This window comes from Gekko japonicus, unplaced genomic scaffold (genome assembly GCF_001447785.1).
Source record: "Gekko japonicus isolate JY-2015 unplaced genomic scaffold, Gekko_japonicus_V1.1 scaffold1027, whole genome shotgun sequence".
Lineage (NCBI taxonomy): Eukaryota > Metazoa > Chordata > Lepidosauria > Squamata > Gekkonidae > Gekko > Gekko japonicus.
In genome coordinates, this window is record NW_015167569.1 from 55001 (window position 1) to 82355 (window position 27355).

General features: G+C 42.2%; 1 protein-coding gene across 3 annotated transcripts in view; it reads left to right on the forward strand.

Annotated features, from left to right (window-relative positions):
• Nucleotides 1-27355, forward strand: part of FGFR2 (fibroblast growth factor receptor 2) — a 142148-nt gene that overhangs the window by 43880 nt on the left and 70913 nt on the right. For all 3 annotated transcript variants that reach the window (XM_015413843.1, XM_015413844.1, XM_015413845.1), the window contains exons 5-6: nt 3597-3766; nt 20062-20185. In XM_015413843.1, the coding sequence (XP_015269329.1) occupies nt 3597-3766; nt 20062-20185 (294 nt within the window). The remainder of the gene's footprint in view (nt 1-3596; nt 3767-20061; nt 20186-27355) is intronic.

Genomic DNA, 27355 nt, shown 5'->3' on the forward strand with positions numbered 1-27355 from the left:
GCAGGTGAGAGTCGTCAACCGGAACGATCCACCGATTTGGCCAAAACGTTGGCAGAGTCCCTGTGCCCCCTGCTGGATCAGATGACTAATCTCAAGGAACAGCTGTCAACAATGAACCAATGTATCACTACTCAGCAGACACAATTGAACGAGACTCTTAAGATTACGGAACAAACAGCTGAGAAAGTGAAAGAAGTTGACGCCATTGCTCAAAAGGTGAAGAAAAAGGTACAAAAATTGGAAAAGAAGCAAATTTCAACAGAAGAACAGCTTTTACAGTTACAAATGGAGAAGGCAAACCTGGTCCTTCGTTTCCAAGGTGTTCCAGAGACTAAGGGTGAGAATCTGAAGCAAATGATGAGCGAAGCATTGGCCCCAGTGACAGATTTGAAGGCGGACTATCTTACGAGCGAAATGGATGTGGCCTACAGGTCCTATTCCGTATACATAAAGAAGAAGAATCTGCCTGGGGAAATAGTAATGAGATTCTCGAAGAGGCACGTGAGGGATTGTATCCTGAGAGCGACGGCGGGGACACCCTTGAAAATTGGGGACAGTACTATCAGGATCCTGAAAGATATCCCATTTGAAATAAGACAAAGGAGAAAGAAATATAACAATTTAATTCTTTTTCTTCAAACAAATGCAATTAGCTATCGGTGGTTATATCCAGAGGGCATAACCTTCAAACTTCAGGACAAAAAAGAAAAGATTGACTCTGTTTCCAAAGCACGGGACTTTCTGAGAATCCAGTTGGGTGAGCCAGAGGAGGTGGATAAAGAGGAAAACAGTAAGTCCAGTGGTGATCTGGACTCGGGGTCTTCTGGAGAGGACTCTCTGCCTGAGAAAGGGGCAGTGGCTCCTAAAAGTCCTTATAAACTGCGGAAAAGACAGGATAAGAAAAAATGAAGGCTGAAGGACTCTGAATTGTGCCTTTGAAATACTGTTGTTAATATTGAGATGCTTAGGGTTCTTTTTCCAACAGCTAAATTTAAGATTTAAAAGTTATATTAGCATGTCTGACTAAGTTCATAAAATTGTTAGCATTTTAAGGGATGGCATTGTGTACAAGCTAACTTGATGATCTCCTCTCTTGGGTTTTTAGTTAGTAGTGGTTATCTTTTCTTTCTCCTTAAATGTAGTTCCCCTCCCCTATTTTCATTGTAGTTTGTAGTCTTATATAAGATGCAATAAAAAAAATCCCCTTCGGGGGGCCAAAAAAAAGAAATGGGAAGTGATACAATTGCTGTGTTGCACGATCCTCCGGAAGTTTTCCTATCTCTATTGCTTTTACCGTAGTTTCGGGGAAGTTCTAGAGCATCACATGACCCAGTGATGTCACTTCCAGTGATACAACTGGAATTGATGCTGCAACTTCATGCAGTGCCATTTAATCATGTCTTTGCCCCCTTCCATCTAATGCCAGTTGCAGTACTTGGCTGACAGGTCTTTTGACCACGGTTGCCACATCTTTGTTGTAATTTACCATATTTACGAGATTTAAACATAACTTCTTCATAGACTTTGTGTCAGGACAGAATAGGAAGAAGTACTGACTGGGATTATCCACTTCCTGGTCAAAATAAGGCCTCCTTTATTACTTTATTTGTCTTTTATTACAGTAGATAAACTATTATTTATCTGAATTATTGAAAAATATTGTGTAAGGACAGGGAAATAAGTCCATTCCTGTGTGTATGTGGGGGGGAACCCTGTATTTAAACGGAAGCAAAAGTATTCACCAATTGTTCCTGTTTCTCCTACTCCTTCACAGTTATCTTCTCTATCCTATTGCTTATTATCAATAGTTGCTTTTCTTGTTTCCCCACCCACAATCCATTTAATGTACGGGTGCAAGCTGTCTAGAAAGAAATGTGGAAAGAAAGCTGTAAGCTCGGAAAGGTTCCAGAGTTGTGTCTCAGGGTAACCCACTGGTTTTCCCAGAATTGTGTCAAGGTGTTTTAACGGGCACATGGTGGGAACTGTTTGTTTGCTATGCTTCCATCCAAAAGTCATATAAGGCCCTGTCCACACGAGGGTTTTGGGCCGGGAGAGGGACGGATCGGGGCCGGAGCAAACGGGCGCGATCCTACAGCAACATCTGGGAATCGTGCTGCACCCGTTCCCAGCCCGTCCCCAATCCGCCCCTCCTGGCCAAAACCCGCATCAAAAAAGAACCACCTACCTAGGTGGTTCTTTGCGAAAGGCTGCATCACTGCTGGCCGTGGGATCGCTGGCGCGTCTTTTCGCTGGCGCATCCCCGCCCCCCGGCGTACCGCGCATGCTTGAGCATGCGCAGTTCGGCAGCCTCCCCTCCCGATAGTCTCTTTCTCCCTGGCATCTGATCGTGCCGGGGAGCAACGGCGCTGCAGCTCAGGGGATCGTGGGATCCCGCCGCGGCGTCTCTTTTTTGGTGCGGCTTTTAAAAGCCGCAGAGAAGTAGGAGATAAGCACAGAAGAGACTGTGATGCGATCTTAAATGCTGAGTTCAGGTGGGCTGGAAAAAGTACAGGTACCCCTATGAAAGAAAATTTAAGCAACTGTGCTCAGCAGCACCATTAGAAAACTTCTTCATGGTATGGCACCTTTGGAAGAACTGTGGTTGCCATTCTGCATTTTTTGAAAGCTATAGTGGCAGTGTGGAATATATATATAATATATATAGAAGACTCCCTCTGTTGGAAGATAATCATTTTTCTCCATTACAGAGCAAAAGGAAAATACTGTAACTATTTGTAATGAGCTCTCCAATTGTCAGTGTGTACATATAAAGTCAGTATGTTGGATCCAGAGGAAATTTCTAGTGATGGAAAGGGTTTCTGTCAGTGGAATGGAACTTTCTTGCCTTCCCCTTTCTGCTGCACCCCCAAATGCTTCCGGAAGACAGGGGTCCTTAAGTAACAGCATGGGGGCAAATTGGGGGGGGTATGCATTGGGAGGGAGTACTCACTGAAAATTGTCTCCTCTCCCATTAATGGAAATCCAGCCCAATGTTTTCTTAGCTGATGAATGTACAAATCACTTGCAGTAATTCTGACTCCAAACAACTCTCTTTTACGGTCTGGATTGGATTTTTATTTGCTAATTTTTTTCTATTCCACCTTGTCCAAAGTTTCAGTCACCTTACAGTCTAAGATGAAAACTGATCGGCATTAGTAGCCATGTACATAAGGGTAGCAGGGATAAGTTTCAAATATTCTCTTCATTTTCTCAAATTTTTAGTGAAAGTTTTGTGTTTTAAGTGAACATTTACTCATCCCAAGCCTAAGGGCTAGAGCAAGATAGCAATTAAAAGAAAATACCTTCTTGCATGAATTAACATTTCCTTAATTGCCTTAAGACATGAATCACAAGCAGTAATTCCAGTTGAAGCAGGCTAGGTTTTTGTTTCACAGTACATACTGATATTTTGAAGGTTCTCTGTCTTATATGATGTGCCAAAGGCAACATAAATCAATAGTGTAGCACGCCAGTGCTCCTAAAACATGTTGGTTCATAAACAGTTCATGTAAATGCCAAGTGATGGGTTTGTTGGACTCTGAGTTTATTACAGTTTATTGATGACTTTGTTGCTCTGTGTTCATTTTTGGAAACAGGGGCACCAAAGTGGACACAAACAGATAAGATGGAGAAGCGATTACATGCAGTCCCAGCAGCGAATACCGTAAAATTCCGTTGTCCAGCTACAGGAAACCCACCACCAACCATGAGGTGGCTAAAAAATGGAAAAGAGTTTAAGCAAGAGCATCGCATTGGTGGCTACAAGGTAAGAGGCATCTTATGTTGTTTGCTGTAGTGTTTGTCAAATGGAATTGCTGGCTTTAGGGAATTAGAGACAGATAGCTTTTAATATATGTGCATGGAGATGGGAATGAAGAAATCCCTGGTTTCACTCGAGGGTGAAAGCTCACCACCACCATGGAGCTCCACTTTGAAGGAGAGGGAGAAGCTCTTGCAAGAGGTCAGAAGTGGTCATTGGGCATAAGTGTCTTGCTGCACTGCCTTCAGAGGGGCCTGGGAGGAGCAGCTGGCTGACACTCTCTATAGGCTTTGGAAGGGAGAGGAGGAGGAGGAAGATATTCAGGAACTTCCTCTCCTCTTGATTCTGACACCAGGTGTAAGGCTGACAGGGGAATGTGGCTTTGTCCTCCCATGAAGAATGCTTTGCAGTCTTTTCCATCATCAGAAAAAAAAATTAAAATTTTTTGCTTCCTTTTCCATTGCTGTGAATTTTTTTTCAGTCTCCTCTTCCCCCCACCAACAAATTATATTTATAGTTTCTTTCGCAAATCGCCCTCTCTATGGAATTTTGAGGAAGGATAGAAAGACCTCATAGCCTAAACTGACTTTGTTTGTCATCATCCTCATTGGAGCTTTTTACCTTTACTTTGTTTTTGGTTACTGAGTTTGTAAGGTGAGTTTAACTGCTGGTCAGCTCAGTGAACAGAGCTCTTGCTGAGTTTAAGGACTTTACGGCAGCACAAAACACAGCACTTTACAATAACATTCTTTATAGATGTGCGCTTAACTGTGCTTTTGAGCTATGACAGTCTCCAATTTGTAGAAGTGGGGTAGAACAAAACCAAACCAAACCTTATAGCTGGTAATTTTACAGTACGCTTAAAGGAGCAGGAAAACTATTTTGATGGATTTTATGGTCTGTGAAATAGACACGGGAAGCAAAGTTTGAGGAAAAGTAATTGCAATTACTTAAAATGGTTTGCTTGCATTTCAAATACTATCAGATTAGTGGTTTCAGTTTAAATTTTGAGTTACTGATTAGAAAGGACATCTAGAGAGGCTAACTATGTGCCAAGATCAAGTTAACATTAAACCTTAGATAGGAAGTCAAGCAAAGAGCCAGAATTTTATAATTTTGCTTTTGCTCAGGTATTTAAGATGTTTAAGCTAAAACATAGGGTGAAGAATGCAGTAAGCAAAAATTAAACTTCTACAAAAAACTTCTCAATGATAAAACTTACCCACCTGAAAAGGATCTGTGCCAATGAACTCTTTTTGTTGCTCAGAATAAATGATATACAAAGCCATGGGACTGTCATATATTTATGCCCACTGTTAGGCAGAAAGAGATGTCCAGAGAGCACAGTTCTCTGTTGTGTGGAGCTGTCAGTGAGGAGATGGGACTTCAGGGATATTGCAATATCTATCTCTGACAACATGAGCATCAGTGACTTTTCCTTCAACTAGCATAGTCACTTACTTGCTTTGCTTATCAAGTTTGATCAGTTGAACCTAAGAATTGCTTTGTTTTGGATTACCATGGTTTGGAACCAGAAAAACATTTCCATGGGTGCGAGTACTTTTGAAGAGGCATTATGGACTGCTGTGGAAGGGAGAAAGTAGGAAAATAATGATCCATTGTAGAATTCTGTGTCCACAGAAAACAGTGGTCTGGATACAACCATGTGGTTAGATTCCTAACTTGTGCTTTTCTTGTTTATACCCAGTTTTCTTTGTTTGATAGACTATCAGTCTTTGCTTACCTTTGCCAAATGGCTGTACAAGAGCTGCCAATACTTAGTACTGTGTAATCCAGTGAAGATTATCTCCATGTATTGAAAGGACATACTCAAAGGAAATATCTGTTATCATTATTAAGGGGTGCATGCTGATCAGGTTTAGGGAGGCTTTTCATATACTGTACCCTCACGAGAGTGTATAGTTTTTCCCAGGGCTCTAGTCGGGGGGGAGCTCTCAGGTACGGAGCTCCGGAGGAGAACCTCTAGGGGGCGGGGCGGTCACGTGGTGAAGCCCCGCCCCTTCTTTACCCCGCCCTCTGCTTCGATCCTCATTCCGTTTGGGAATGAGGATGAAGCAGGAGGGTAAGTAGCCGGGCCTTCTGACACACTTCCGGTGATGTCAGGGGGTGTGGCCTTCTGTCACTTCCGGTGATGTCAGGGGGCGTGGCATATGCAAATAAGTTATGCTAATGAGTTATGCTAATGAGCTCCGGCAGCTCTTTTTCTACAACAAGACCCCTGGTTTTTCCTGTCTTAATCTGTGTAAGTACAAATACCAGGTAGATGCTCAGAAATGGCTCCTTGGACCTGGAGAGGTAGGCTATAAGCAAGCAGTGTAGTTCAAGGCCTAGCAAGTATTGAAGAACCTGTGGAGGAAAAGCTACAAAGCTTGGTGTGTAAAAGAAATAGGTGGCATGACCAGCAAGGTCATCTTTGTAGCCAGCTAATCTGATGTAGCCAGGTGTGCACAGTACAGAATTGTGGCAGTGTAGACCATGACTTAGCCATGACTATTTGATAGATCCCTAGAGAAGTCAGCTGGCTTCAAGGGGAGTTAGTGAGGGCAGTAACATTAATACCACTGAACTGCCTGTAAGGACTTTCTAAAGCCTTCAGTTAAGTTGCTCCTCGTTATATGAATTCTGAAAATATGAATTCATATATTTGTTCAAGTGCACAAATACCTAACCACTTTGCAAATCTACAATGGCCAATTTGTTTCAGCTGTTCACTGCCCTCCATGGTTTTCTTACTAGTGCATGCTTATACATCTTTAACGCAGTGTGTGAATAAACCCTCAAGTTATGCCTGCTACAAATGCTAAAGAAGAACAGCTTTAAAATCTTTTATTTCTTCCTCCCTAGACACATTTTCCATAGAAAGTGTCAATTTTTCCAGAGAAATGCGTATAAATGTTCCAAATGAACATTAATTAATAAAGTAGGCATTTCCAACTACATTTGCTTACCTCATAAAATATGAAGTTGCACCTGGCAACACCTTCCACCTTCCATAACACCAAAAAGCATAAACTAATTGGCTACCTTTCAATGTACTTACATTTAGAGATGGTAAAATAAAGCTGATTAAGAATGGTAGCTGTGTATTGGAGCATAATAAAAGCAGTGTTGAGTGTTAAAGGTAAGGACTTGGATCCAATGGAATATTAACTTGGTGGAAGGATTTTTGCCCTTGGAGCACAACTTTCTTGCTGCCTCCCCACTGCATGGCAAATTGGGAACATCTTGGGAGGCATTTTTGCCTGCAGTCAGGGGCAAGAAAGTCACACTTTTCAGGTAGAAATCCTTCTGTACATGTAAACACTCCACTGGATCCAAGCCTCCCATTATTTGATATAAGGGAAGTTATGTTTTTTTAAAAAAATAAGAAATACATGCGGTGGCTCAAGTGGTTAAGACGCTGAACTGCAGGCTGTCGAAGGTCAGCAGTTCGAGACCTGAGTTGCTGCATGACGGAGTGAGCTCCCGTCTCTAGTTCCAGCTCCTGCCAACCTAGCAGTTCGAAAGCAAGACATTGCAAGTAGATAAATAGGTACCATTTCGGTGGGAAGGTAACAGCGTTCCGTGCGCCGTGGTGTTTAGTCATGCCGGCCACATGACCACGGAAACGTCTTCAGACAGCGCTGGCTCTTCGGCTTGGAAACGGAGATGAGCACCGCAACCCTAGAGTCGGACTCGACTGGCTTTCGAGCAAGGGAATCCTTTACTTTACCTAATGTATGTATACATTGCTTTAGATTTTATGTATTGCTTTGTATGTATTGCTTTAGACTTTCACATTATGTACAATTATTTATCTGGTAACAAGCGAAAGTAACATGTTTTCAGATGTGTTATGAGAGTGTTGGTTCCAAATTATTTTCCTCTTAGCTCTAGTGATCATTTATGCATCATTGATTTATTTACACTGTAATCGCTAAATCCCAAAGAACCAGGCAACTGGTTCTGCAGGCACAGAAAGACCCTGGCTTTGTATTTCAATTGCAAATCACTTTTTAAGTGGAGGATATTTTCAAACACAGGTTACATTACAGCACGGGAGTCTGGTGTTCAACGAAAAAAAAGTACCAAAAATCTCAGTAGGTCTGCCCAAGCCCTCAGGCACAGCTGGCAGACTAAAGTCATTCTCATGCTTCAGTCATCACTCCGCAGCATGACTGGGCCCCAGCCCGAAGTGCCATGGTTCCAAAAGAACTTCAAAATATTCCAAAAGAACTCTTCTACCCCTTGAAGGAAGTTGAACTGGGAAGTGTTATGACCATCAGTAGAATTCTGAGAGGTGAAAACACTGGCAGTGTGTCCTTCAGAGCGGCTAGAAGGTGATAACTCACTGGTGTTGTCTGTGTGACGAGGGGGTGGGAGTCATGTCCATAGACTACATTATTTATTTATTTATTTATTTTTATATGGGGAGGGCAGGGTTTAAATCCAATTTAAAAAATTAGCTCTTCTCCCATCCTTATCTGAGAATGAGTTATCTGTAATTTTCAGTACTGTAATCTCAGGTTCCCATTCTGACAAAATAATCTAGGATAGTATTACTGGGCATTTCCACTGTCCTGCAAGTAGCACCATATAGCTCTCTCCACATATGATAATGGGAGGAAGGAAAAAAACGTAAGCGGATTTGAACTGCTATTGAGTGGAAGGCATAGTCTGAGTTTCCGCACACCCTCTCCCTTAAATTAAATTGTAGGCTCAATTCCTGAGAGATGAAAGAAGAAACTTTTAAAAAAGCAAGCAAATTGATATGATTTAGATGGGAGAGGAGGGCAATAAAGTCCTGATAGTCACTTTCCTTGGAAAATATGATCAGAATAGCACACCACTGGTGGTACATCACAACAGGGAAACTCTTCGCCTCCAGAAAGCTGAAATCTTAGTTCCAGCCTGTACCTTTTGGCTGCCTGTGTGAAACTGACAAGGGGATTCACTCTGGTTACACAAGTAAATTCTGAAGGCAAAGCTTCCTTAGTTTCCTTTGCTGGAATCCCTGCTAAAGTGGAATAGACCAGTGGTTTATGTAGATTTCCCCTTGAGCATACCATCCAAACTGCCGAATAAAAAGAAGAGTCACGATATAGCCAGGCATGGAAGTGTTGATGGAGTTGTGTTACTTGAAAAAATTAGCCATAGAGCAGGCAGTGGAATTTGGGGCTGGTGATAGAGGTGTGGTATTTACTCAACTTTCTTCCATACAGCAGTCGCATTCAAACTGAATGTCACACATGGGTTAAGGACCACAGTTTTTCAGCAACAAATCCTGCAGTTTGTGTTTTCAAAAAAAATTTATATCCACTCAGCAGCAGCACCCTCTTGAGAGCCAATGTGTGAATGGCGTGTAACAAATGAAAAACAGATATAGGATTTTTGTGCAAAGAAAGGAAAAAAAGTGTGGAGAGGTGTCTTTGATTTTATGTCTTAAAGTTACATGTACTGTTTCCTTTAGGAGCAGCAGAAAGATTGCATCATTTTCAACAGGGCTTTTAACTTAAAGTAAAAGCAAAATAGAAGCCTAAGATGATATATTAGAAACTCCTTTTGAAGGCTCTCCATCCCAAAGTTTTGAATGCAGCATACAATAAAGGGCATAGTGGAATTTACTGTAAAAACAAACAAACAAACAAAAACTCCAGCCCACACAAGATATTGTTCCCTTTCCATTGGAGTATGTCTGCATGGCCCTGACTTGGATGGTCTGAGCTAGCCCAATCTTGTCAGATCTCAGAAGCAAAGCAGGGTCAGCCCTGATAAGTATTTGGATGGGAGACCTCCAAGGAATTTCAGGGTCACTACAGGCAGTGGCAAATCACCTCTGTAAGCCTCTTATCTTGAAAACCCTACGGGGTCACCATAAGTCAGCTGTGACTTGAGGGTACTTTACCAACACACATGTCAATATGAGTAATCTGAAGACACATTTGCACAGTGACATCAGTGTACGCACCTGAACTTTCCTTCCGAGTAGCTTCTCCAAAGCTGAGTTTTCATCTACCACAATTTGTAGGTCAGATCCAGGAACCCAGTAAACAAATAAGAGGTAATCCAGTAACATAAAATGCCAGTTCAGAGTAGGTCTGTATTATTATTAAAGAAGGTCTGTAGTCTCATTCTCTTAAGAGGACGAGCCTTTTATAGTCTTGTTTTGTTAGATGCTGAAATGTATTGAATAAGAGCAAGTACACAAGATCATTCTTTCATCAGGTTTTCTAATATAGGAGGAATTCCGAGCCCTTAGTTCATTGATATCATTCCTTGTTACCTCATGGCACTTTAGTTCATCTGAATCAATTTCTTTGAGGAAAGCCACTTAGAGGGGAGGTCTTTGAGGGAATGAAGGAACATTAAAATATTCACACAGGAGCTTGTTGGTATTCTTCTGTATGCTAGATTTCTTCCATTTCTTCAACAGAAACTGAGCAACCTTATGCAGACATCTGCAAGAAAGAACAGGCCCAATGTTTGTCTAATAGAGTTCAAATGAGCCTTAATTGTCAGTTAGACAGTTAGGGGGAACACCACTGTCATTATGGTTTTGCTTTAGTAGAATGGGTGAAATCAGGAAACAGCAACAACTTTGCACTAGCTGATACACTCAGAACAGTGTTTAGCTTCCTAAAAACTCTATATAGAGAATTAATCTGTTCCATCGTATTCAGCAAGGTATGCTGACAAGGTGGGCTTTGGAAAACTGACTTTAGGGAACCTTGTTGTTTTTATAGGTATAATATTTCTAGCAGGCATATTCATAATCCAGATGCCCACTAAAAGATACAAGTCATCTCACGTTACATTGGAATATTCATATTGCAACTGCAGTCAACCTGTGTTTTTGGTTGTTGGAAATGTGGGCAGCTCTTCTGATTAAGTAGGAGCTTGAGGAAGGCAGAAACTTTTTATGGTTCCTTGATTTGTCTATGGTCTTGCTTACCATCTTCAGTGCAAATAGTGATGTCTTTGTTACTGCAGTCAGTTTGCTGTGTGGTTAGCCGGTTGTCCTTTGTGTGATCAGTCTATTCAGTTTGTATTCAGAATGAAAAAGTACAAATAATACCTGTGCTATAGGGAAGTATAATCCAGGATGATTCTTCTGCAGTAACGGACTCTGTTTCTTAAACATTTGGAAACTCTTAGGTTCTCTAAGATATGTACAGAGGTCATATTTCAAAGAGCTGTTGCCTCCTTCTTTCTTTTCCAAATTGACTTGTGTGCAGTTCTGCCCGCTCCCCCTCCTCATGCACATTGCCGTGGGTCTTTTAAAGAATTTCTGTCATTTTTCAGTGTGGACTTGCAAGATAATGCATGCCACTAAGAGTGAACAAGACTCTTTACTTTCCTTCTCACCTCCCAGAAAGTAAATTGAGTCCTATCAGTTTTTGCTATTTTAAGTATTAGAGGGTGTTTGTTTCCACAGCTGTGTTTTGATAAGCTACATTACCGCAGCCCATTTTACACACTAAAGTTTAGCTTGGGTAAATATGTGATAAGTTTTCATTCTATGGATGTAAGTCTATAGGAGCCACGTCCCCATTCATCTTGCTCTGTGGCAGCAAGTATCTGCCAGCAGTGGGACTGTAAGAGCAGCACATTTCCCCCTTTTCTATGTGGCTTGCTTCATGCTTTCTGTTTCTGACAACCTGTCACATCAGTTTCCGGGACAGAAATTGTTCTTTGGCGCAAAGAAATAACAAATGTATGCCAAAGATGGGAGAATTATATGCCTTGTTACAGTCATGGCTCAACAATAGAGCATCTGCTTGGCATGTAGAAGGTGCCAGGTTCAATACCCGGCACCTCCAATTAAAAGGACCAGGTAGTTGGTGATGTGAAATACCTCTGCCTGAGATCCTAGGGGGCCACTGCCAGTCAGAGTAGACAATACTGATCTTGATGGACTTAGGGTCTGATTCAGTATAAGACAACTCCATGCGTCAGCTATACTTTCTGCGTGGAGAGTAGGTCCTGTGTCTGTCGTCCTCCTTTAAAGTTCCTCACAACTCAAAAAGGGAGCACTTACCCAGTTGTCACAGGGCAAAGGAGCAAGGGGATGTCCGTACTTTGCTCACCATGTGGAAAGGAAATTATGGGGATTCTACCAAGATGTCTTCGACCCTTAATTTCAGATTGGGGATATATAGCACATTACATGGAAGTTGAGTGCAATATAGGAAAGTATAAAGATACCGTTTTTTGTATATAATGGGTATTTTTGTTCTGCCTGTTTTTATTAGTAATACTCCCCATCAGTTTACTCCTTTTATTCCATTTACATGTTATATGCAATTGATGCAAAGGTGTGCTAGTTTCAGTGGTAAAAAAATCAGTGCAAAGCAGAGAATGTTGCAAAACTAGAGACCCAGGGTTTTGATTTGCATAAGGGAAAAAAGTAAAATTGGAATGACATTTTACCAGCAGGCAGAAATATAGTGTAAGCTCAACTAAGAGCGTGTGACTTTCAAAGAGTATAGAATAAGGGCAGCTAATCACTGTAAAAAAAGCTCTGTTCAGATATAAGGTCAGCAAAACATGTGAAAGGTAGAAAGTTTTGCCCAAGCTTGCTTCCAGGCTACTTCATGAACATTTAAGGACTGGCCCATCAGGTGAGAGCCAATGTGATGTACTGATTGTCCAATGAACTGGGATACCTGTGGTTGAAATACCCTTCTGCTATGAAGCTTGTTGTGTGATTTTGGGCCAGTCACACACTGTCAACCTAACCTAACCTAACTCACAGGGCTGTTATGAAAATAAAATGGAAAACTAGGTAGTCATTCTGAGGTCTTTGGAGGAAAGGCAGGTAGATACTACTTTTCTCAGTCTTAACCAGAATCAAGAGACATAGACTTACTGCATAAATTCCCTTCCAGTTCATAGTATAACATTATATTTGAGCAATATTAAAGCTGTTATTGATTAGCTTTAAACCAGAGTTTAAAAACCGTAGCCTTGTTTCCTTTTTACAGTGAATGACTGCACATCTTGGATATACCATGTGTATGTCTGTTTCTAAGAAAGAGCCAATACAATACACTTTAAAAATAAAACTGGGGACCAATACCTGGGTTAATGTTGGGTTTAAATCAGAAAATAATGCAATAAAACATACCATTAACAATGCCAAAACTGGATTGAAGAAGAGCTGGATTTATACCCCACCCTTCACTTGGAGTCTCAGGGCAGCTTCCCTTCCTCTCCCCACAACAGACAACCCAAGGTCACCCAACTGGCTTCACGTTGAGGAGTGGGGAATCAAACCTAGATCTCCAGATTAGAGTCTGCCTCTCTTAAACACTACAGCAAACTGGCTCCGGGTTGCAGTCATTGGATTACATGCAGGCAAGGCAGCAAAAACAAGCTGTACATTCATTGAATATAATGTAAGAATTACTCAGTGCACGTACAAAAAAAAATCAAGTGTACACTAGAAAAGAGCAAAAGTACAGTAATACATTAAAGACTAACAAAATTGATGCTGAAAAAAGAAAGGAAAGAGGATTTGTGTAGGAGAAAAAGGAGCAATGGAAAATGCCATCCCATGTGGTTCGGTTCCCTTCATTTTACTGAATCTAGTTTTGCATGTGAATGCTATTGCTTTCTCTTCAAGTTGATTCTCCTAATGATAGTTAGGTTCAGGGGTCATTTCGTAGAAAAAGAGGTGCAGGAGCTCATTAGCATAACTCATTGGCATAACTTATTTGCATATGCCACACACCGTGACATCACCGGAAGTGTGTCAGAAGGCAACACCCACCGCTCAGGCTCCACTGGACTGTTTTGGATTGCCAGCTATTGGGGGAGGGGAGGAATGTGCAGATCTGTCCTTGCAGAGGAGGGAGAGCTTGTACCTGAATAAAACTTGGCCTTAAAGGTGCCACTGGACCGGGGGGCAACTTACCTAGCTGCTTCTTGCTCTGACTGAGGGCTGCTGGGAGCACATGGCAGGGCTTGTTGCATGTGCCCACCCCCTGGGCTCTTTACTGCCGGAGCTCCGCTCCTGGGCGCTCCTGCAGGAAATGACTCCTGGTTAGGATATTTGTAGCATAACTGACTGGCTTATGATGTATGATGAATCCTTGTAAATTGTTCACATGTTTTTAACTATGTAACTATGAACTATGTTTATAGGATCTGTCTTTGAATTATATGAAGTGATCAGAAAGATGTACACTATGTTTAAATAGCTTATCAGGCAAGTGATACCAGAGAAATGATAAGCACTTTTAATTAGAGCTGAAGTCAATATGTTCAGTAGAATTCATAAATGTCAAATGGCAAGGTTTCTCATAAACACTCACTCTGCTTCTCTTGTGAACAAAGTTCTTCTGAGCCTTCACTGTACAAAAAGAAACAAAGCCCAAACAATGGCATGAACTGCACCCTTCTGGATGTATTCTGAGTGGCTTTATGTCATCTAGTGGTTGGGTCAGGAGATGTCCTAGAGAGAAAGACAAGGATGATACAATCAATCTAAAAGGAGAAAATCCAAAGAAGCCTTTGCTATCTCAGCATTTGTCATATAATTTGGCAAAGTAAATATTGTCTTGAAGCTAAAAAAAGTTCCATTTGTAAAGTCTCCATTTTTTTTAAAAAAAAGATCCTTTTCATCTGTCTGTCATTTCTAGTCCTGAGATAGTTTGTAATCAGAACTTGTCAAAACCTGCTTAGGAAGCTAGGCAATTTTTTTTTTTTTGGCTTTCCTTTGAATTAAAACAACATTTGTCTGTTAACCCACTTTGGCAGGCACAGGGCAAATGTCATGCTGTAGAACTAATATGAGGGTTGGCTTTGTAAATAGGTTACTTGTGTGCTTTCTTTGTTCATATGCTTTCTTGAGTTGATTTAGGTCCCCTACATGGACTAAATCTGAAAATGTGCCTTTTGTTGTTTTGGAGCCCAGTGTGTGTTTTCTGTTCTTGTTTATCCTGTAATCCATGACTGTCAAGGATATTTTTAGAGTATCCTGGCAAAGGGATTCTCATAAATGCCTAAGAAGAACCTTCGTAAGACAATTTGAGCTTCCCAGTGGGTATACCAATGCATATTTGATATGGAATTCTGTGAAATTTTGGTAGACTAAAGGGGTGATCCTAAGCAGGTCTACACAGATGTACGTCCCATTTTATTCACTGGGGCTTACTTCCAGGAAAAAGTTCTTGGGATTGCAGCCTGAATTGGCTAAGGTAGGTCGCATGCATCTAAAACAAGCTAGTAACTTGATTGATTATTGGGCTACTTCAAGGATCAGCACTGGCATCTTCCTTTTGATCGATGACTTTGCACAGTTAATATAACAGAGCTGTGGTAAGGGCTAAATGTATTGTTATCATTCTCTTTGGCTGTATCTTATGTTGGATAAACTATTCTGGCACAGAATATCACTACAGGTGTGATATGGGCACTTTTCAGTGGTTATAAAATCAAAATGAATAGGACACTAAAAGGATGTAATTGATACCGTGAACCCAGCTCTGAAATAGAATGTCATTGAATAATTCTACATGGGTCATTGAAGAAAACTCAGGAAATTGGGTTTGACCACAAACCTCCATCCTGCACACAGACAGAAAGCTGTAGAGTAACTCATATAGGGCTCAGCCAGGAGACTGCTGCTTCTGCACTTGATGCAGTGCTCCCATTCTGATTGTGCTGTGGCATGACCAGATGGTTCACTTTCAGCCAGGGCCTTTCTGTATCTTCGAGCCGCTAGCCCCCGTTCTTCCTATAGCATGGCAGGGATAGAAGCAGCATGGTGGAGAAGGGGAAGGCTTTATATTGCCATCTTCTTCATCCTTTCTGTACATAGCTATGCAGCCATGCCTATGGTTGCAGGACTGCAGCCTTTGTCTTCGGTGTCCTCCCCCCCCCCGCCCATGTCAGTGCATAAGCAGTTGACCTGTTATAAAGAGTTGACTGATTACGTGGACTTTTCCCTGGAGTGAATACGGTGCCTCTAAACAGTGCATACCAATGGTGATGGCATCTTGCATGAGGATGGTATACCATCGGATTCTACCAAGAGCTGTTTTGAGTAATGCAGAGCACTTATGAGACTGTGCTCCCTGGAACTGGTTTAATAAAGACAAAGAAGGATTGTCTTCTTAAACAATTACTAGTTGGCAGCTCTGAGTGACAAGCTGTCCAGCCTTGGTGATCAGAGGAGCTTGCTCAGTTCAAAGATTGATTAGCTGGTTAGCATCTTGATTCAGCAATCTCCCAGCAGCTAGTGTTCATGTCATGGAAGAAGAAAAATAGATCTTGTTAAGCCTTTGCCTTGTCAACAAGATAAATAACTTGAACTGTTATAAATGTAATTTTTTGACATAGTGTCATAAATGGTCTGAACACCTAAAGTGATTGTTTGGGATGACGTAAGTAGGCTTAGATTGCGGGCTAAAATGTAGCTACAGTATCCATCTCACTTAGAATAGTAGATGAAAATTGTCAGCGTAGCAGTTTTCTTTTTTGCAAACTGGCAACAGCCACATGTTCATGCTATGTGTAATGTAACTGAGAGTGTTATCTTCCCAAATTAGTCAATGGAATGGCTGCCTTCTCAGACGGCAGTCTGTTTTTCTTATTTTCAGACCAGATAGGGTAAAAAGACCAGGTTTATTTTGGCTAGCTGTCAAAAAAAAAAGTATCTTACAAAGTCAGAATGTATGAAGTACTTTTCACTTATCCTGGATAAATGATAAGGAAGTAGGTGTGTTAAAGCTGAGATTCAGGATAGTGCTGTTGCTAAGACAGCGTATTTGGAGCTGTGTTCAGGTCCCTACTCAGGCAGGCCTAGGGAGAACTTCTGGCTGCTCTTGAGAATATTATTGTATCTTAGAACTCTTTCAAATGATACCTAGGTAGCGGAAATGGAAGTTTAAATATGTTGGTGTTTTTGTACTTCAGCTGGAATGACTGTGGGGCTTGCTCACATAGGTATATGCCCCCCTCCCCGTCGGAATAACGAGACAGACAACAGTTTTGGAAGTAAACAGAGGCCACTTTATTAACTATTTAACATAACATTACGGCAAAGGACCAGCTAAGTGAGCACGGAACAGGCAAGGCAGGTGTCACTCCCCTGACCACCTCCTTGACCTTTTCTCGGGCGGGTCACCCAGCTCCGGTCTTGAGCCATCGGTCTGGCTCATGACTGGCAGCCCAGCAAACTGATCGCCACCTAGGAGTGCCTACCCCTGAAGCCTTCCAACTTGCAGAGAGGAGCATACCCTACGAGGTTCCCAGAGGAGGTGATCACCGTTCCCCACCCTGGACCTTAGAAATCTGAAGGCAGTTCTTGATGACCCCCTGTTCCCTAATGGGGAAAATGCCGTAAGGTGCTCACCAGTTCTGGTTTCTTGCCCGCACCAACCTGCCAAGTGACCAGCCTATTTAGGTGTCAACCACCACAACCAACTATCCAATCCACTGCTCTCAGTGCAAGGTAGGCGAAAACACCTCCACCCATTCAGCCAATACTGGGTAGAAGTGAAAAATTCCTACCTGGCCCCAGTAGGCAACCAGCCGTAGCCTACACTAAGAACAGGGTGGGAGGGTGGGGGAGCACATCGGAGCAACTGTCATCAAGCAGGAGCAGAGCCCAGCTGTTTATCCAGGCCGGCTCCGCCCCCTGCCTACATCACAATGCCAGGCGTCGTGGCTCTGTTGCTGCCTGGCTTCCTCAGGGCGGCAAAGCTTAGATCTCTCATATATTCCAGTGAAAGCAGGAAGCATGAATTACTCAATCTTACTTTGTCTAATAAGCGAAGCAATCTTCAGTTTTAGTTCATCATTAGAAATGGTAATAGGGTTTATGTCCGAACGTTTGTGAAGAAATGCAAGGTAAATTACATTACCATTAGTATGTAAACCCTAAATAAATCATACTAATTGTTACTGAGTTGCTTATTTTATGAAACTAAAATGAAACTGTATATACATGTGTGCGCGCACCCTGTGAAACCACTATATCTGTTTAACATTTAAGTAGAGAAATACTGTTGGTAAATATGTAGAATGTACCTATTTATTTCTCAAGTCTGCTCATGGGAGGTCTATGCTGAGAAGGCTATATAGATAAATCACTTTGGAAGAAGTCAGGTAGATATCCTACTGTTCCACTCTACTTCTTAAAAATGCATTTTTTTTCAAAGTGTGTGTCATTGGACTTAATGTAAAGATCATGAAGCTGACATACAAAGTGACAGGAAAACAGGTACAAAGCGTTGAAGAGAAGACATGATAGTTATGGTAGATTTAGTGGCTGTATTCTAAGGGAAGTGACTGGCATTGTTCTGTCAAAATAGATAATGTACAAGCTGCAGTCCTAAGAACACTTACTTAGGAGTAAGTCTCATTGAATAAAGGAAGACAGCTGAGGAAATATGTAGGATTGTATGGTAAATCTGGTTCTTTTCATACTATAGAGCTGGATTAATTTTGCTTTTCTACGAGCCAGTTCCATTGATCAAATGAGTGCATTTTGAGTTTCGTTTGGAAGGATCTATGCACTGTGTTACATGTACTGAAAGAGACCGTGATGGTTTTAGAAAGCACAATTTGGCCCTCACTACTTGCACTGCTCAAATGGGCTGAAGGTCTATTGAGAGGCAGTGCAGTATCCATTGTCCAATTACTTCACCCTTTCATGAATATTGCATGGGTTGACTGTCCACATTCACAGGTCAACGGTTCAGTCAAGAGAATTTGTATAAGCGTTAAAGCACAAAATATAAGGGCTGTAAGGTATATGTTTTATATAAGGCCTAATTATCATCATCATCATCATCATCATCATCATCATCATCATCATCATCATCATCATCATCATCATCATGCATTGTGTGTAGAATAGCCAGGAGATCCTAGGATTGTCTGGCAGCGGCAAGTTTTGACTCTTAGCATTGTGCTAGTGGTGAGCTAGACTTGCTTTTAGGGACTGAGAGAGCTCTGAAAGAACTGAGGTCACCCAGCTGGTTTCATGTGGAGGAGTAGGGAATCAAACCCGGTTCTCTAGATTAGAGTCCACCACTCTTAACCACTATACCAAACTGGATCTCCGTATACGGTCTAAGTATATATATTATGTACCCCAAGTATGCACTGCATTGCATCTTTTGTCCTTTCTACTGCACGTTGTATCTATACCTCTCTACCTGACTGCACTTTAAATCCCATCTTCAGTTTGGACTAATGTTACCTGAGCCACAATGAAAAAATTGGAATCTACCGTAATGGTACTTGTTACAACTGGACCTTTGATTTTCTCAGGACTGTTTCCTGGAGCATAATAATGAACTGAATGTACAAAGTAAACCCGAGGCTTCTTGATGGAGCTGATCATTATCTTATATCAAATGGCTGACCTGGAGGCCATCATTGCCCTCATAAATGTAAAAAAGCGTAAGATGAAAGGGGGGGGCGAGAAACAAAATCTCCTTTCTTATGCTTTAAAGTTCAAAGCTCATACACAGAACATTACAGCCCAGGTGCTTTCCTGCCTAATAAGGCTATTATGATAAACAGAAAATAATCAGGCTAGAAAATGATAATGGTAATTATGGCTAGTACCCTAATCAGGAAAATGAGTTTTCATAATGTGCTGGTGTGCACTATGCAACTGGAACTTTGCTGAAAACCTGAGTTGTTAATCCAGACCTAGGCTCCAAGGCCTACTGATGATTGTTGTGGCAGGAGAAAACCAGTAAGTGACATCACTTCTGAGCAATTGTCTAGGAGGCCCCCCAAATCAAATCTCTAAGGTAAAGGCTATAGAGAATTAAGTGCATTCGTAGAACATCACCCATCACTTCTGAAATTGAATGCAATTTCCCCCCATTTTCTCTTGCCATGACAGTCAACATCAGTGGGCAAGACCAGTGAAGCAAATGCTTGCTGTAGGTGGGCAGATGGCAACCCTATCCCGACCCCTGGTTTTCTGAGTATCTGGGATGCCTCTCAGCCCATGGGAGGACAGTTAGTATTACAAATGCCATATATTAAAGAACTGAGAGACGCATACCCTGTAAGGTAGGGTAGATGGAGAGATAACAACTGGTACAAGGTAATCCAATGTGTTACTGGCTTTCGAGCAAGGGAAACCTTTACCTTTACTAATCCAATGAGTTTCATGGCTTAGTGAAGATTTTTACCCTGGTCTCCCAGATCACAGTCTAGCACAATCTCCACTGCACCATATAAGCTCTCAGATGGGTTAAAATTCATTTGAAGTAGAAGATAAAGATTGTGATGCCACCTGTTAAAAAGCTGTTTTTAAATTCTAATAGGTACGAAATCAGCACTGGAGTCTTATAATGGAGAGCGTGGTCCCATCAGACAAGGGAAATTACACCTGTATAGTGGAGAATATACACGGGTCGATCAATCACACTTACCATCTTGATGTTGTTGGTGAGTAAATTTGCAGTGTTTGGGGAAAGATTATGTAATAATGGTTTTGATTTATAGTCTCATTTTCCTTTTTAAAAATGTAGAACTTAAAATGGACTTGGAGTGAAAATGGTTTATTTAAGGATAGTTCCTTGGCAAAATAAAAAGTGCTTTTGACGCTGAACTGCAGGCTGTGGAAGGTCAGTAGTTCAGCAGTTCAAGACCCGGGTGCCGCAAGACGGGGTGAGCTCCTGTCTCTAGTTCCAGCTCCTGCCAACCTAGCAGTTCGAAAGCAAGAAATTGCAAGTAGATAAATAGGTACCACTTCGGTGGGAAGGTAACAGCGTTCCGTGAGCCTTGGTGTTTAGTCATGCCGGCCACATGACCACGGAAACGTCTTTGGACAATGCTGGCTCTTCGGCTTTGAAACGGAGATGAGCACCGCAACCCTAGAGTCGGATTCGACTGGCTTTCGAGCAAGGGAACCTTTTAGCCATTTAAAAACACTTTGGGCAGATATAAATTGCAGAGGAGAGCTGCCGCCGTAAGATCTAAGGAAGCATACCTTGTTGTAGAGCTGTAGGTAGAAATATTTCATATGTTCTCTATTCAGCTGAGGTGAACCAACCTGAAGACTAAACCATTTTTGTTTGAACACTTGTTTAAACAATGTTTATTGAAGGTGCAGCTCCAACGGCTGCCAGGAATTGTAGTAAATTACGTTCCACATGATTCCATCCTGTACAGACCAGCTGCTGAAAGGGTGCAGCTGAATTATGTTCACTCACCAGGGAGTAGGTGTGTCCACAGTATTAAGCCAAGAAGGAAATAGAGTGAATGTAGTCAGTTTCTCTCCAAGGAATGTTTCCTAGTCTCTTGTGCTGGTCGTGGTTCTGGTCTAGAGTGGCTTGTGGTTTAAGAATTGAACTCGCTGAATAGATTTGGTCTTAAAATCCACACAGAACATACAGTACTGTTTTAACAGTGAAGATTTTTACCCATTTTTATAACATGAGCAAATATGTACCAGAAGCCCCCTAACCTCCTCTTCAAACCTTTTTCAGTGCCTTACATTCAGGAATATTCTGCTCACAATTTATTTTTCTGGCAGAAAATATTAGTGACTTGCATGAATGAATGGAATGGTAATGAGAGTTATGTCATTTATTGCTATGTCTGCTACTTTCATAGAGAGAATCATAAAAGTAAACAGTAAAGCCAAGATTTTCCATCATGATTAGTAGTTTGTGAGTGCTAAGCTGCCATCATGGGGCCTATGGTTTTTTTCCCCTTGAGGGTCCAGAAAGGCACTTTTAAAAGCCTCAAGCCTCTTTCCTAAAAAGTACTAGTAATTTCTTTTTCCAGGAGGTGTTGTTCGTTTATTTGTTTAATGGTCCTTTTCAGTATTTCTTTGGTGGCAGATGAGTGTTCGTATTTGGCTTATTTTGTTTTGAAACACCAAGTCCTTTTCTTGGTAGTTGTACTACGCATTTGTCAGCCCCAGTGGGAATAATGATGCAGCATGTTCTCTGGGTTCTTGAGAACCACAAGACAATTAGAAATGACCTGTGGTTTGAAATCTAAAGTAGAAAGTTGGAAGAAACGGAAAATGGCCTCGAGCAGTGGATAAAAGGTAACAATAGGAATCAAAACTAGATCCTTCCTAGTTTTCAAATTGTAATTAGCTTAGGTGGGAGGGCCTGTCAGAGCTGAACTACACATTCATAATTGTCATGTGGTGTAGCGTTCTTAGACTGCAACCACTTTAGAGCACAGTTGGAGGACTGCATATCAGAATGTTCCCTTCTGCCAAAAACTGCCATCTTTGATCTATGGAAAGATAGCTTGTTGATGAAAGAGATGCTAGCCCTCTTTCTGACTGGCTTTTTTTTTTTTGCCATCAATTCACAGCTGACTTAATGGCAACCCCACAGGGTTTTCAAGGAAAGAGGTGTTCAGAGGTGGCCAGCTCCTTCATCTTTTTATGTGGTGGAGCGCTGCAAGAATGTAGCGCAGTCTCAAGAAATACGATCCAGGAAGGGTTGTTTCCACTTTATAGTAGGGTTGCCAGCTTCCTTCTGGAAACTGGTTGGGGGCAGGGGACTTACCAGCAATGGGGGGAAGGTATGGGCTGCTGTTGCAGTGACATCATTGGCAATGCTGCAACGTCACTTCTGGAATGCACTGGCAGTGACATCATCACATTGCTGGCAGTGTGAGAACATTCTGGAATTTGGGCAAAAACTCTATGGTAGAAGCCGTTTTTATGCTGGCCTAGGACTCCCCCCCACTACTAGAAAGTCCCTCTTACAAGCTTAAGATTGAAAGAATGGATGGAGGAGTCAGAAATTCTGTGTGAGGAACAAGGTGGGTTCCGCCAAGGATGCTCTGCAGTTGATCACGGCCTGGTTTTAGCCCATTTGATTGAGAAGTATACTTCCAGTAAATAATCACCTTCATGGATTTATGCCCAGCATTTGATAGCATCTCTAGAACTAGACTATTTTATAGATTTGCTTTTAAGTTCAGATGAATTCATTACTTGACAGGAAGAAAGACAGAGAAAGTATTGGCTCATCTGAATGAGGAGAGAGAGAGAGAGAGAGAGAGAGAGAGAGAGAGAGAGAGTGAGAGAGAGAGAGAGAGAGAGCGCAGTTTACTGCATGTGTTTCTTTTCCGCTCCTCTCAGATGTGAGGTTGACACACTAGAAATGACAAATGCAGAGAAGGGAAGTTGATCATAGAACATAGATTCAACAGATAGCCACTTCACATTCTTCCATCCCCTTCAGATTTTTAAATGATCAAGGATATTAAATGTGAAAAAATATAATGAAAGAATAATAAAAGAATCCATTTTGTGATCAAACTTAAAGGAAGCTTTTAAAAAGTATACATATTGGTTTTACTCTTTTCTTCTGTGTATCCTTTTCATGTTTTATAGAGCAATGGTGGGAAGAGAGATGTTATTGATAATTGGTGGATGTTAAGTAGCAAGTAACACACTGTTATAGATTGGTATGGGGGAGGGAGCCGCTCAGATTTTTTCTCCCTGGTCATTATTTTATTGGCTAAGCCATTTGTTGAAAATATTCCTGATCTTGTCAGCCAAAAGGGGTATTTTCATTTAAAAATGGTTTAACTGATTTCAAAGCAGACTTGCTTGATATTAATGAATGGTGTTAAAATGTGGCACTGCATTATACTAATGCGGCTATACGGTATACTGTAGTGAGACCCTTTATGAGGTCACTGATCTTGGAGTTTTCCCAGAAAAACTCTTGCCAAATAGTGACACAATGCTAGTTGGGAATAGCCATTATTAACTTGCCTGTAATAACTTTCCAAAGCCTGAATCTTTCATCGTGCGTGCTCTAATAGCTTGCAGAATGTGAGAAGTTTCAGTGGAAGTGCATATTCTAAATATTCTCAGCTGTTAGTTTGGATATGTGAATGTAGCAAATACACGACTATCTATCAGTTTACTGAAATTTGGGGTGGGGTTGAAATAAAAGCAAAAAACTTCTTAGTGGTACTCAACAGCAGTCAGCTTTGAGCTACACAACCTGGTGAACTGGAAGTAAGATATTAACTGCCTTAGATATACAATTTGGTTACTCTTCATACGTTCCATTTCCTGGTTGGTCATGCTGAAGTTACGGCATCTACCTGTTTGCTGTAATTTGGGGTTGCCTGGAAACAATCCTAAGCAGGTCTACTCAGAAGTAAGTCCAAGGTGATTCAGTGGGCCTTAATTCCAGGAAAGTTTCCTTAGAGTTGTAGCCTCTGGCTTGGTTTGTTTGTTCTGAGGCTAAAATGATAGAAATAAACTTTGGCATCCTTATGACAGTATCTTGTTTTGCCGCTTCGTTGGCATACATAGAGAGCACTGCTCCAGTGTTTGAATATGGTCTCTGTTGATCACAGTGGGACTTCGGCAGCTAATCAATAATGTGGCAGTGTTGACTTCCGGTTTATGGAGCAGCGATGGCGGACATTCTCCCAGGACTGTGGGGGAACGATCCGCACACCAGCGGGTTGGAGGGGTGCCACCTCAAGTAGCGCCCCCACGGAGCTTTTGAGATAGGCTCCAGGCCAGAGGGCTTTTGAGGGGTAGCCTCTTTGATGGTGTAAAGCCGGAGAATTGAGGCTCCCCTCCGCCCTGATGGTCCGGCTGCTGCGTGGCCTTCGGGCACAAGCTGGTTTGACCGGGACAAGTGCTGGAGATCGAGCAGAACAGCGTTGAAGAAAGCAAGGTTATAGAAATTGACCAACAATGAACATGAGTTCAAACTAAGCATACGACTATAAAAAGCAAATTACCACCCCCCCCCCCCCGTGGGAAAGCGGATCGCAAAGAGCTGGAGGGAGGAGATCGGCAGGCCCGGCAGCTGGGAGCTGCTCAGGCCATGCCGCCAAAGCCAGGGGGAAGGCTCGGTGGGCCCGTGCGGCTTGCCGCTGGGGCAAGGAAAGTGGAGGAGAAGGATTGGTGGGCCTGGCAGCTGGGAGCCGCGTGGGCCTCGCCGTCAGTGTGGGGGGGGTTGGGGGGAGAAGGATTGGTGGGCCCGGGCCTCTCCATTGGTGCAGCGGGAGAGAAGGCTCACCTGTGGCTGCTTCTTCCTCCTCCTCCACGTGGCGCTCCTCCCCCCCTGCGAGTATTGTGGGTCCCCCCTTCTTGTTACATCATAAAGCTTGCTGTTATGATCTTTCTTGAGCAAAACATTTTTTGTTATATTTATTATCAGTATGGCCTTACAGGAGTGATTAGAAGGTAAAAGAAACTTAACACTGGGAGTTTGTTATCGCCCACCAGATCAAAAGATAGAGGAGGATTATAAAATGATGAATGAATTCAAAATAGCAGCTAGACAAAAACACTGTGTCGTAATAGGTGATTTATTGTGTCAATATGTGTTCTAGTCGAGAAAAAGAGATTGAGTTTCTAGACACTCGAAATGACTGTGCTACGGAGCAGATGGTCACGGAACCTACCAAGGGAGAGGCGATCCTTGATTTGGTCCTAAGTAACACTCAAGATCTGGTGAGAGATGTAAAAGTGATTGCACCGCTTGGGTACAGTGATCATAATGTTGTTGAGTTCAACATTTGTATAAATAGGGAATTGGCCAAAAAGACTCACACAACCACTTTTAACTTTAAAAGGGGTAACTTCTCTGATATGAGGGGACATGTGGGGAGGAAACTGAAAGGAAAAGTAGAAAGGGTCAAAACCATTGGGGAAGCTTGGAAACTCGTGAGGTCCTGGAGGAGAAATTTAGGCTGCTGGGCAGGAAACTTAGGTCCAGGACCTCCAAGGTAGCCTTCTCAGAAGTGTTACCTGTTCCACGCGCAGGGCCGGAGAGACAGGCAGAGATCAGGAGTCTCAATGCGTGGATGAGACGATGGTGTAGGGGGGAAGGGTTCAGGTTTGTTAGGCACTGGGATACTTTTTGGAACAAGAGGGAGCTGTACAGGCGAGACGGTCTCCACTTGTCCCGAGAAGGAACCAGGCTGCTGGCACTTAAAATCAAAAAGGTGGCAGAGCAGCTTTTAAACTGAATATTGGGGGAAAGCCGACAGGAGATGAAAAGTCTCTGGTTCGGGTTGGCTCATCTGAGAGAGGTGAGGGGGTACCGGTTGCTTTTCTACAGGGAGGTGGATTGAAATTGTCCACAGAGGCCATGGCTGGTGACATGGACTGCCGGACAACGACTCGAGATAGCAAGAGGAAGGATGCAGGCTTAACTTGTAAGGGAAATTACAGCTGTTTCTATACAAATGCTAGAAGTGTCCGAGGTAAAATCGGGGAGTTGGAGTGCTTGGTGTCGGAGGGAAAAATAGACATTGTGGGTATTTCTGAAACTTGGTGGGATGAGGAAAATCAGTGGGACACAGTGATTCCCGGTTATATATTATATCGGAAGGATAGGGGGGGAAGGGTTGGAGGTGGGGTAGCTCTGTATGTCAGAGAGGGTATAAAGTCTAGAAAGATTGAGAGGCTAAGTGAATTGGATTCGCTTCTGGAAGTTCTATGGGTTGAAATAGGGGGGCCAAAAGGAAACTTAACACTGGGAGTTTGTTATCGCCCACCAGATCAAAAGATAGAGGAGGATTATAAAATGATGAATGCCTTAAAGATAGCAACTAGACAAAAACACTGTGTAATAATAGGTGATTTTAACTACCCACACATTGATTGGGTCAATATGTGTTCTAGTCGGGAAAAAGAGATTGAGTTTCTAGACACTCTAAATGACTGTGCTATGGAGCAGATGGTCACGGAACCTACCAGGGGAGAGGCGATCCTTGATTTGGTCCTAAGTAACACTCAAGACCTGGTGAGAGATGTAAAAGTGATTGCACCGCTTGGAAACAGTGATCATAATGTTGTTGAGTTCATCATTTGTACAAATAGAGAATTGGCCAAAAAGACTCACACAACCATTTTTAACTTTAAAAGGGGTAATTTCTCTGATATGAGGGGACACGTGGGGAGGAAACTGAAAGGAAAAGTAGAAAGGGTCAAAACAATTGGGGAAGCTTGGGATCTATTTAAAACTACGATCCTAGAAGCTCAAAAAATATATATTCCGCAGGTTAGGAAAGGCACAAACAGGTATAGGAAAAAGCCTGCATGGTTAACAAACAGAGTAATGGAGGCTGTAAAAAGTAAAAAGAATTCCTTTAAGCAGTGGAAAGCTAGTCACAGTGAGGCTGATAAAACGGAACACAGGCTATGGCAAATAAAATGCAAGTCTGAGGTCAGGCAGGCAAAAAGGGAATATGAGGAGCATATAGCAAAAAACGTAAAAACCAACAATAAAACTTTCTTCAAATACATTAGAAACAGGAAACCAGCCAGGGAGGCAGTGGGGCCCTTGGACGACCAAGGGGTAAAAGGAGTATTGAAGGATGATAGGGAAATGGCTGAGAAGCTAAATGCATTTTTTGCCTCCGTCTTCACTGTGGAAGATGAGAAGTGCTTGCCCACTCCAGAACCACTGATTTCAGGAGGGGTGTTGGAAGACCTGAGTCAGATTGAGGTGATGAGAGAGGAGGTCCTAAAACTGATAGACAACTTAAAAACTGAAAAATCACCAGGCCCAGATGGCATACATCCGAGAGTTCTGAAAGAACTCAAATGTGAACTTGTAGATCTCCTGACAAAGATATGTAATCTTTCCTTAAAAT